Source organism: Notolepis coatsorum, assembly GCF_963971535.1.
Source record: "Notolepis coatsorum genome assembly, chromosome: 10".
Taxonomy (NCBI): Eukaryota; Metazoa; Chordata; class Actinopteri; order Aulopiformes; family Paralepididae; genus Notolepis; species Notolepis coatsorum.
Genome location: NC_140174.1, coordinates 8,232,841 through 8,245,797, shown reverse-complemented (window position 1 = coordinate 8,245,797; position 12,957 = coordinate 8,232,841). Strand labels below are relative to the sequence as shown.

Sequence of the window (12,957 nt, the reverse complement as noted above, 5' to 3'; positions counted from 1 at the left end):
AGTTAAATAAGCTTTTTCCTCTCATAAACCTCCTCCAACTGAATCCTCCAAAGGCACGGTCAATTCTATAAAGTAAACTTCTCTACACTTTCCCAGTTCATCCACTGTCCCTGCTTATAGGCCACAGCCTTTGTACACCTCACTACTTCCTCTTGTCGCTGTACCTGCTCCACTACCAGCTTCCTTCTTTCTGTGGGACCTGCTTTACTCCATGTTGGTTTCCCTGAGCTGAGCCCCCCCCCCCCCCCCCGGCCTTGTTGCACCTTAACTACATCTGTATGCCTAAGTGCTGCCTCTACTTCCTGTACTGCCTGTCTTGGTTTCCATTTCCTCCCTCTAGTTGGATTTGGGACCAACTTACTAACTACTGTATGTTTGCTCCCTGATAACAATATTGTTCTCGCCTTCACACATAAACTCCTCTGTTAGACTTGTTACAGGTAGCTGGAGAATGCCTTTACCATACAATGCCACACTACTAGGGGGGAAGCTTGGATATGAGCACACGCACTAACAACAAATCGGTGAAGGAGATGGCCGACAGCGAAGGAGACCCGCGGTGCACCTCTGGGTAGTGAGGTAGGACTCTAGTAGTAAACAAGGCTGGCTAGGATAATTAGCTTGCACGCCGCTATTTTATAGTTTACGTGCGGAGTGGGTGTGTGGCATGAATTCTGAGGCCACGGTTAGAGTAGTGTGGGGTATGCGGTGGACGTCGTTGCAATGTAATTGGGAGGAACGGAGTATTTTAGGGTGATAGTTAGTACATTAGAAACAAGGCTGGCTAGGATAATTAGCTTGCACGCCGCTATTTTATAGTTTACGTGCCGAGTGGGTGTGTGGCGTGAATTCTGAGGCCACGGTTAGAGTAGTGTGGGGTATGCGGTGGACGTCGTTGCAATGTATTGGGGCGGAACGGAGTATTTTAGGGTGATAGTTATTACATTAGGCTTGTTCGAGATGGGATAGGCGGACGCAGATCTGCGCAGGTTTCACTACTGCCTCGCCAAGCGCGTTGCATGACGGTTAGAATGTTGTCCGACTTGCTCTGAAAATCTGACGAGGCGAGGCGCGGAACTCCCGCGCGAGCGAGCCATGCGCAGCCTTCAGAGCGAGGCGCCACAGTACCTCTCACTCGGCTGCTCCCGGCTGGGAAGCGACTTGCTACGGTCGCGCAAAGCGCCTATTGGCTCAGAAAAGCCAAAGAAAAAGCCACGTGACAGCCAGGGAGTTATGAGACGTTTGATTGATTGATTGATTGAAAGCTTCATTAACCGATTGCAGAATGGGTACACTACAGTACAGTTCCGGTCTAAACATAACACATTACACATTCCATGTCCACAGTAATAAATAAATGAATCAGAGACATAGTATTATACATATTATTATCTTACATCTACCTCTGTATGCATTACATTCTGTATTAGCACTCCGAGATTGTTTCACAATGAAAAGTGCTTTATAAATAGAATTATTCATTATTTTCTTATTATTATTACATGAACTGACTCATTCCTGTCCACTGTATTGACCTTTATTGTGCCTTGCTGCAAGCTAAGTTTCCCATTGTGCCACAATAAATATCTGAATTTAACTGAACTGATCATTAAAGTGGGATTAGTGGTGCATGGATATAGACAGACCACATGTACATTGGCCATTCGGAATAGTTACCTCAACATGTGTGCCGGCTCCTTAGAACCACTCAATCCCAATCATTTAATACACATGTGCCACTCAGAATCATCCAATCAAGCAGGTGTGGTTCCTCATTAGGGCTTACCTATATAAAGCTACCAAATGAGATAACTTTCCTCTTGGACAAAAATGGCAACTCAGGCTGTGATACTCAAAGACGCTCTTGGATCGCTAACCCTCATGGTTACCCCAGCCATAGCAGAAAGACTAGTGAATGGTGAGTAAACAAGTAAAGTGTAAATCAAATGTCATGTAACAATTATTACTGTAGGAAGGGACTTTGTTATTTGATACATCTGCTTTTTCAGATCAAAGATATGCAGCTCAGACGATGGGGGAAGTCAGAGGTATGGGGAAATCATTCAAAAGCAAATAAATGACTCATTCAAATGTTTATATCAATAACTTTTATTGTGTTTCTCCATTCATGTAATCAGCTTCATTGGCAGCTGCAACCCCACGAGCGCTCACTCCACACCCCCCAGTAGCCAGGCCACCTTCAGTGCTCACTCCACACCCCCCCAGTAGCCAGGCCACCTTCAGCCCCCACCCAGTACCCTCCAGTGGCCAGGCCACCTTCAGCCCCCACCCAGTACCCTCCAGTGGCCAGGCCACCCTCAGCCCCCACCCAGTACCCTCCAGTGGCCAGGCCACCTTCAGCCCCCACCCAGTACCCTCCAGTGGCCAGGCCACCTTCAGCCCCCACCCAGTACCCTCCAGTGGCCAGGCCACCTTCAGCCCCCACCCAGTACCCTCCAGTGGCCAGGCCACCCTCAGCCCCCACCCAGTACCCTCCAGTGGCCAGGCCACCCTCAGCCCCCACCCAGTACCCTCCAGTGGCTATTCCCCACACAGCCCCCACCCAGTGCCCTCCAGTGGCCATTCCACACCTCACACCTGCATCTCCACGACAGTCAGGTCTGTACAAACCAGGTACATTAACCAAAATTACAACCTAAATAGAGCAAAGGAAATCTGTTTGTCAACACTTGTGTCTTTACAGACTTCACACACAACAGAATAATGCTGCTCCTGGAGCTGACTAGGACCCACCAACACCTCTACTACCGCAATAAAATAGCATTTTACAAGAAGCTGGAGGAGGAATTCAAGGGCCGTGGCTACAACTTCACAATAGAGAAGCTGCGGAAGAAACTGGGCAACATGCTAATCACGTACAAGAGGGCTAAGGACCGGAGTCACTCTACAGGAGGGGGGAGCATAACATGGGAATACTATACAGTATGTGCAGTTTGTTAATGCATTTCCAGTTGTAGCTTCTTTTCCAGTTGGAGCTTTTTCTTAACAACTGTGCTCTTCCACAGATAATGGATGACTTATTTGGGTCCTGTGGGGTCGGGAAGGCACCACCGGGCACCATCGTGTCAAGCCCTCTATTCCCCATGAGGAGGGGTTCGAGTGCCAGTGCCACTGCTACATCCTCTGAGCAACTACCCAGCTTCCCTGAGGAGCAGCCTGGTCCTAGTGCTCCAGAGGTCCCTGAGGAGCAGCCCGGTCCTGGTGCTCTAGAGGTCCCTGAGGAGCAGCCTGGTCCCTCCACGGCCCTGCCCAGAACCACGGCCCTGCCCAGCACCACGGCCCTGCCCAGATCGACAAGTCGGAGGGAAGTCCTGCGCATCAATCGTCCGCGTTTCGCCGAGACGTATGAGTCTCATGCGGAGAGACTGACGGTGGCGTTGGAGTCCATGGCGATGCCCGATCAGGACCGACGGAGAAGGACAAAGGAGAGAAGGAGGAGAGCATTTGAGACACAACATTTACTTCTCGCCCAAAACAATAACACACTTTTAACTAGTCTCAACCACGGTGTCACCCAACTCACTAATACACCAAGAAATCAGTAGCCAGCAGAAAACACTTATAACACTCTTGTTGTCACGGGCACCACAGTCACCAGGTAACTAACATTTCATGCATACATGCCACTTTTGAGTTTCTTTTTTCAATCACAGTCACCAGATAACTAACATTTCATCCATGCATGCCACTTGAGTTTCTTTTTTCAATCACAGTCACCAGGTAACTAACATTTCATGCATGCATGCCACTTTTGAGTTTCCTTTTCTTTTTTTGCAATGTTTTGGTTGTCACAGTTCCTGCCTGGATGTGCTCTCTCTCTCTCTTGTCCTTCCCCTGCAGGGCCACTGGAGGGTACTGGGTGAGCACTGAAGGTGGCCTGGCTACTAGAGGGCATAGAGTGTTGGCTGAAGGTGGAATGGCCACTGGGGGGCATGGAGTGTTGGCTGAAGGTGGAATGGCCACTGGGGGGCATGGAGTGAGCGCTCGTGGGGTTGTAGCTGCAAATTACATGAATGGAGGAACACAATAAAGGTGTTATTAACATAAACATTTTAATGAGTCATTTATTTGCTTTTAAATGATTTCCCATACCTCTGGCTTGCTATCTGAAAAAGCAGATTGTATCAAATGTCTGCATATTGGGTTCAGTACAAACCGTTATAGTTGTAGTGTCTGTGTCAAAGCATTTCTTTTATTCCCTGCTAGCCAGGGAATTCTAAACAAAATGTATTCAAGGTTTCTAGCACTAACAATGTTGTCTCACAACAAATGGGGCAGTGGTTGGTTGGCCATATTCGTCCCCTTGACGTGACTCGGTACCTCTGGGGACCACTGATGCTCCGAGATCCCCTGCTGGTTTAGCCTGGCTTTTAAATCTCCCAGTTTACATGAGCTGCCACACGGAGGCACAGCAGGAGTCTTCAAGTTCAAGTTCAAGTTCTTTAATAGTTGTCATACAGAAGTACAGAATACTTTCATACAAAATGCTTCTTACTGTTACGCTCCAGAGACTGTGCTAGACAAGATAGTATCAAATAACATAATAACATAATATAGCATGAATTTAGAAGAAGAAAATGAGGTCACAGTGTTCGGTATAGACATATGTACAATGTTCTGAGTTACCATATAATATACAATACACAATACTATGCAGTGTACTAATGTACAGTACTATCTAGTGCAAAGCAGAAATGGGATGAGGTACAATTTTAGGTACAATTTACAGTAAGGTGTACGAGTTGTAGTGCAATCCTTCATCCATAAATATAAAGTGTGGGGAGTGGGTGCTACAGTGTGTTTGTTTAAAGTGGGTGTGTGCTATAAAGTGTGTGGAGTGGGTGCTACAGTGTGTTTGTTTAAAGTGGGTGTGTGCGTGTGGATGTGTGTGCTATGTGCGTTTGGTGGTTGTTGTTGTGTAGTGTTCATTCATTGTTCGTTTAGCAGCCTGATGGCCTGGGGGTAGAAGCTACTTCTGAGTCTTTCTGTGCTCGCCTTGAGACTCCTGTATCGCTTGCCTGACCGCAGCAGTTCGAAGAGGCAGTTGTTCGGGTGACTGGAGTCTTTAATGATTCTCTTAGCCTTGCCCTTGCAACGCTTGTAGTAAATGTTCTGGAGGGTGGGGAGCCCCCCTCCAATTGTGCGTTCGGCTGAACGTGTCACTCTTTGTAGTCTGCTTTGGTCTTTTGCAGTGCTATTCCCAAACCAGGAGGTGATGTTGCCGGTCAAGATGCTCTCTATTGTACATGAGTAGAAGTTCTTAAGGATCTTCTGGCTGACTTGGAACTTCCTTAGGCGCCTGAGGAAGTAGAGGCGTTGTCGTGCCTTCTTCACCACACTGTTAATGTGTGTGGTCCATGTCAAGTCCTCGGATATGTAGGCTCCGAGGTACTTGAAGCTGTTGACTCTCTCAACCGGTGCCCCGTCGATGCTGAGGGGGCTGTAGTCCTTGACCCCCGACCTCCTGAAGTCCACAATCATCTCCTTTGTTTTGCTGACGTTCAGGGAGAGGCTGTTTTCCTGGCACCATCCCGCCAGGACCTTGACCTCTTCTTGATGATGAAATACACTGTACAGAGTCAATGCATGTAATCCATGCCTGTTGACAAATAACTCAATATGTGCATCACATCACCCTGTGGGATATGGCCCACCAGTTCACAAAAAAGGGGAGGGTGGGGGGCTAAAAAGAAAAGGGGAGGGTGGGGGGGCTAAAAGAACAATCAAGTGTGTGTCATTGGCAGAGGTGATGTTTACAAACTGAGACAGATTAGATCCCTACGATGATTTGCACCTCTGTCCTGGTCTACTGCTGGTGGCTCGTGATCGGCTTCTACCTCAACATCCTCTTCAACTTGGTCAGTGGGCTCTGCATATATTGTGCAGGATGCAACAGGCAAAGACTGCTGCGCTGACGTTTCCTATATCCCTCATATGCAAGCATCTAAGCCTCCTGAACTTGTTCTTGAGGATGCCGAAGGAATGCTCGATCACCACACGAGCAGTATTCAACCTCTTGTTATACCGCCTCTGCCTAGCAGTCAAATGCCCGTTGTCCCTGTAGGGCTTCATGAGCTGGGGCATTAGTGGGTACGCAGAGTCCCCAATGATGTGCATCCCCTCCGGCACCAGGGACTGGGGATCTGCTTCTAGCAGCTGGCCAACCTCCGACACCCGAAATGCTCTCGCATCGTGCCAGCTACCAGGGTCGCCCACACTAACGTGACAGAACCGCCGCTGGCTGTCACAGTACCCAGTGAGTATGACTGAATAGAACCCTTTCCTATTCAGATACGCCACTGGGTTCTCGCAGTGTGGCCTCACCGTGGGGATGTGGCAGCCATCCACGGCACAGACCGTGTTGGGGAATCCTGCTGCCCTGAATCCTAGCTCTGAGGAATGTAGCGCTTCCCCTGTGGGCCAGGAAATGTGATGGAACATGTGTGCATTCACTAGTGCACAGAAGTCGTGCAGGTGTTTGCACACTGTGGATTTTGTGGTGTTGAACCGATCTGCAACACCCCTATAGGACTCTTGATTCGACAGAGTCCACAGACATGCCAGCACACTGCGATTCAGTGGCAACTTTGTGTGAAGTGTGTTGTTGTACACAGGGCCAATGGCAGTCATCAGCTCCTGAATGGTTGAGGAAAGAGCAAAGGGGAGTGATTTCCATTCAATGGTGTAGCAGCATGGGCTTTAATACTGTAATAGCCAACATAGAATGTCTGCTGATTGTATACATACCTCCACGTGCCCACGGGAGAGTCTGAAGTGACTTCTGAAGTCTGAAGGGGTATAGCGTGGGACCACCTCTTCGACGAAATAGTTGATCTTGGGAACCGATCTAGAACAGAAGGCAACTTCAGCATAATGTTTACTTTAACTGCTAATACAAATGGCAACAGTGTACTGGACGTGCATTGGCGACATTTTAAGTAGCCTTGCTTGGACCTTGTTGGAAATGTATTTACAAATATATGGCATGCACCATTTGATTGATCTGTGAAGTGCATTTAGGAAATGTGTCGTGAATCGTGATTGTACTTGTCGATAGGGAAAACAATATTATGAGGGGGGCAAATGTGTAGGAGTTAATATGTATTACACTTGATCAAGTGGAGCAAGATTGGCCCCCATTTCTTAAGAGGGGTGTGGTATTACATGATGTAGAATCTACCTCTCAAAACATCTCAAAACAAGCTAGTCAGACTACTACTTGACCTGACTCCTAGAACCCACCTCACCCCTGCCCACTTTGACAACCTAGGATGGCTTAGAGTAGACGACAGAGTACAGCAACTTGCAATGGGCCTGGTCTACAAGATACACTATGCGACCAAGGTACCCATGTACATGTCAAAATACTTCCCAAAGGTCAGTGAATACCACGATCACAACACCAGAGGGAGCTCCACAAATCATGTAAAACCCAGATTCGGCTCAAACAAGGGACTAAACACGTTTCGCAATTATGCCACATCAATGTGGAACGCCCTACCTAAAGCTGTAAAGGAATGTGAATCACTACCCACTTTCAAAAACACTCTCAAAAAACACCTACGTGAGACTGCAATTCGAAACTGGCCCCTACAAATGTCCTAACCTAGTTGTACAGTAAATGACCAAGTAAGGCTTTGTCAGTATTCCAATGTACAGTGTAAAATGTGTATGTGTCCCCCCCCCCCACCTCCAATGTACAGCCCTCACCCAACCCACCCAGCCAACCTCCTCCAATGTACAGTTTCTATGCCAAATGTATACACTCCTTTTCTGGACACTTTTGTATCACAAACAGTACTGTATTTGCAAATTTGATATGTCATAAATGTATAGATGTAGCAGTACTGTCTATCTGTATGTCAGGTATGTCATATGTTATGATGAATTGAAAATGGGGGACCCTGATGTAAACAAGACGAAAGTCTTTCTCTGGTCTGCATCCCCTTAACAATTGTATGTATTGAGCTGTAAATCCGTTTTATTATTTTCCAAATTCCATTTTATTTTTTCCCAAATTCCATTTTTTCCGTTTTAATATTTCAGAATTCTGTATTTTGCCTTTTATGCTCATTTTACCATCAGAAATAGTGTCTAATAAGTGGGAATGAATAAATGTCCACAATTGAATAAGATATAACAGTCCATTTAATGTTTTTAAGTGCTGCAACTCAGAAATACAGTTCAATTTTACACAATATTTTTCAATTAATATTGTGACAAAATAAAAATACATATTTCAAGTGTAAACAATAGATACAGCTAGCTACTACTGACATTATCACAATGACAATGTCAGTAACCTAGCTATATCTATTATATTGTGATGAAATATAGTAATGCATAATTTAGGCACCTTTAGTTTAGTTTATAAAGGACAGTGTATAATGGCAATCGTTTGCATTAAACAAATGGATGGGTGCACTAGATTTAGCAAGAAGCTATCATTTCCATCTATAGTCCTATGTACTGTAACGTTTCATAGCTATTTAAGTTTATTTAGATTATAAAGGGCAGTGTATAATGACAATCGTTTGCATTAAACAAATGGATGGGTGCACCAGATTTAGCTAGAACTTCTAGAAGCTATCATTTCCATAGATAGTCCTATAACGTTACATAGCTATTTAAGTGTATTTAGTTTATAAAGGGCAGTGTATAATGACAATCGTTTGCATTAAACAAATGGATGGGTGCACTAGATTTAGCTAGAAGCTAAACGTCCTAACGTTATATAGCTATTTAATCACAATAGTGTCGCAAGTGTTTTTGCGGGTCTAGTCCACGGAACGTTGACAGAATTAGCAAAACACCTTATCACCGGAGGCATAAAAGTCATTAGGAGGAGGGATATACCAGACCTGGAAAATGACTTTGATTGGCAAGGAGCCTGGGCAAATGTCCGACTTACATCAAGGAACCCGGATCATCAACAAATCAATCTGAACTATATTCACAGGACATACTTGACTCCTATAAGGCTGTGCAAAATGGGGCTTATACAAGACTCCAAATGCTCCCAATGTACAAATGGGGACGAAGGAACATTTATGCACATGTATTGGGACTGCCCACCAGTTAAGGCATTCTGGAAAGATGTGTCCCAACAATTATCAATACTCGTATTTTGGAATATACCTGTACACCCCGCGGTATTGCTATTGAATGATGTTTTTGAGTTTGCAGTGAATCCACAACTAAAAAGATTGGTTTTATCGGGTATCACAGTAGCTAAAAAACTGATCGCATCACGTTGGTTTCAACCGGAAAAAATGTGCCGGAAAGTGTGGTTTCTTACATATCTCGATGTGATATATCAAGAAATATCTACAGCAAGAATTCTGGGGCTCAATGAATCCAAAATGTCAATGTGGTTAGAAGTGGTGGAGAGAATAAAAGCTAGCCTATAATGGTGGTGTCTGGTTAGGAGTGAGGGATAATGGAGGTACTATCCAAGAGGGGGTCCGGGAGGGGGGGGTTTGAGCTGGAGCATATGTGTGTAGGGTTTTAGAAAATAGGTATTAGGGGTATATTATATACTAACATTTATATAATTGTAACTTCGCTGGATATACACTGTATACGGTTAAAATGTTATTATTGACTATTTTTGTTTTATCCTGTTTCTGTACTTGCATATATTTTAACCACCTTTACTGAAAGTTTCATTATACATTGTGTGTTGAGTACTGACTTTTAATAAGTTTTGTTTTGCAATAATAAAAAAAATTAAAAAAAAAAAAGAAAAAGTCATTAGGATACTGTTCTGCTCTGAATTGAGGGCTTATTGTGGAATAGTTTAGCTTCTTGACGATGTTAACACTGAAGCAGCCAGACGCTTGAGCACCGCGGCTGTGTTGTGTGTAACACGCTGTAGAGTCCCCGCCTCCCCGGTCGTGTGTGCACCAAACGTTCCACCTAAAAACGAAATTTCAGTCCAGATTAGGCCAAATTCTGCAATATTCCACGTTTTGCAGTTGATTCCATTTTTATTGGTTAATTCCGCGATTCCGTCCGCGATTCCGTGAACGCGGATTTCATATGGCTCTATGTACTGTACTGTACCCATTCTGCAATCTGTTAATAAACTTTTCAATCAATCAATCAAAACCTATTACTGGAAATGCTTTGTACAACCACAACACTAGATTAAACGCTTTTATTCAATTGCAAAATCACTGAAATAACACTTGTACTGCTACAGCAAATTAATGAATGAAACCCTTATTGATTGCAGGATGGGTACAATACAGTACGGCTCAATACACACAATTGTTAAGGGGGTGCAGACCAGAGAAAGACTTTCGTCTTGTTGACATCAGGGTTCCCCATTTTCCATTCATAATAATGGATTACCTCCACGGACGACGTCCATCATGTACATCATCATACCCATCGTGTCCATGGTCCTCCAAGAGTTGTCGGACTTCAATGGCATCGAACTCGTCAGCAACAAAAAACATGCGTGCGACGTGTTGTTGTGTCATTACGACTAGGCGAGCAGAATGGTCTCGACTCTCGTGCAGGAAGTGTCCGCCATATATATATATATAGAATGATATCTATGGTGTCCGCCCTCTTAACTCCTCCCCCGGCTTCACTCGGCTACTCTCGTCTACTAGTCGAGGCAAACCGAAATCCTCATGGGATACACCGCTTGCTCTGGCTAAAGGCCTCTACATGCTACAGCAACTTCAAAGCAACTGCAACACAACATCGACAAAGCAACGGTGTTGCAGACACTCTGCCTTTATGCTTCTGCAACATCGACGAGCATGCAACATTGTAACCCGGATGTAGCTAGGTTCCCTAGGCTTAGATAGATGAAATTTCCCTTCTCAACCAACCCATTGATAACAAGCAGAAAAAGAAGCATTATTTTTACTTCCGGTCGGGGGATTTCAAAATAAAAGAGCGACGTCTAAAAGCACCGTAAATACGTTTATTTTGTACATTATCTAACGTTAACACGAACCTAAACTAATCTAAACGTTTATTTTGTACATTATCTAACGTTAACACGAACCTAAACTAATCTAAAGTTAGTTTAGGTTCGTGTTAACGTTAGATAATGTACAAAATAAACATATTTACGGTGCTTTTAGACGTCGCTCTTTTATTTTGAAATCCCCTGACCGGAAGTATTGGTGATGTATTCTGCTTGTGTAACTTTAGGTTAGTTTTAACGTTAGCTAGCAGCAGGGATGGTCGCCTTTGTGCAAATGCAGGCAGCTACAGGCACTCGAGGTCAAGGAAGAGCTGCTGAATTTAATCGGCAGGAGGAGAGAGAGCTCGTCAAAGCTGGATATATCCCTGTGGCTGTGGTTGTAGGCACGAAAATGCAGCTCGAACTACCCATTATATTAAATTAATTGATTGCTGTTTAACAACTTGTCCGTGTCCAATCCTTTCGAACTGCCCCACCGTTCATTGTAAACAATGATGCATGTAATTATATTAACGTTACTGTGTGTTGTTGTAGCTATGTTAATAAATTCTGAATGGCATTGACGTTAGTTGGGTATGATAGAGCATTGAATAGCATCATCAACGCTAGCTGGCTGGCTACAACAATGGAGGATGGTATTCCTCGCTGCGGGACCAATATTATTCTATGACAGCCCCCATTCACTACCAACCAATCACTGTTACGCAATATCAACGCAACGGTTGTTTAGATTAGATTTTGGGGAGATGTACGCAACATCCTCGCAACACAGTCTACAAGACCCTCTGCAACAACCGCGTTGAAATCGCGCTGATGTTGTGTTGCAGTTGCTTTGAAGTTGCTGTAGCATGTAGAGGCCTTAACTGTTAGTGCGCGGACTGATGACGACATCAACTCGAGACATTCGCAGCAGCAAAACAAGTCTAAGTATTAATAGCCCGTCCATCGGCGCCGGGCATAAGAAGTTAATTAAACTTGATAGAAATTATATCGACGATAATTATCGATATTGAGTTATATGAAAATATTTTTATAATTTTATCGCAATAACGTTTTTGGCCATATCGCCCAGCCCTAGCACAAACACACCAGTCGCACATGCGAGAACAGCGCGCGGCACACCGTCACAGTCGGGATACAGACTGTGACGAGCGAGAGGGAGAGGGAGAGAGACGCCCCGAACTCACTGCTCACGAACGAATTTCACGTGCGGCTCCCTCGTGAGATCGCGCGCCTGGTCAGGCACACTGGACCTACGACTTGAGCGTGCGGAAGCGCACCGAGGAAGGCATATTTACATTGGGACAGCTGTAAATGCCTAGTCTATATGCGAAGTCAGTCATTTTAGAATGATGATCAGTGTGACTGTACTCCTGAAAGAGCAGCGTGTAGCCCCAGCAGCAGCAAGAGCTTATTATTATTATTATTATTATTATTATTATGCAACATTGTAATAGTTATAGGTATAAACAAACATACAGACAAACATTCAAGGCGTTTATTTGCAGATACAGACACAGCTGGTTGAACAACATCTATATCTGTGGTAATAATGCAGATATTCAATTGTATTTCTGTGACAATGCGCGTGGCGCGCCGCCTCAAATAGGATCGAGGCGAAAAAATAGCTTGCCGCTCGCCAGCCACTCGGGAGGCGCGCTCCCGCTCGCGGCCAGTGTGCCTACTATCGTCCGTTAACATGGGAGCGGAAGTGAAGAGGCAGCCGCCCGTCCGTCCGTCCGTGTTCATTCGTGAGCAGTGTGCTCGGGGCGAGAGACGGAGAGGGACAGGGACAGAGAGGGACACGGAGCACCCCCCCACACCGCGCGCGTGGGGAAACACACACACGCATTCGGGAGCGCGCGCAAAACGCTCAGCATCCCTCCCTCTCCGACTTCAGTTCAGAGCGGGCGAGTGCACGAAAAAGGCACATTTACAATCAGTGGTGCAGTGGCAAATTGACAGTAGGTCAAACGCTCCACGCGCGT

At 45.3% G+C, this 12,957-nt stretch overlaps 1 protein-coding gene across 1 annotated transcript; it reads right to left on the bottom strand.

Annotated features, from left to right (window-relative positions):
• Positions 1-5,880: 5,880 nt before the first annotated feature.
• Positions 5,881-10,508, bottom strand: LOC311235964 (uncharacterized protein; the record flags this gene model as incomplete). The annotated part of the gene is made up of 3 exons (XM_084323509.1): positions 5,881-6,657; positions 6,769-6,868; positions 10,414-10,508. 3 exons carry the CDS (start codon positions 10,506-10,508, stop codon positions 5,881-5,883), a joined length of 972 nt encoding a protein of 323 aa, XP_084179635.1.
• Positions 10,509-12,957: the final 2,449 nt, after the last annotated feature.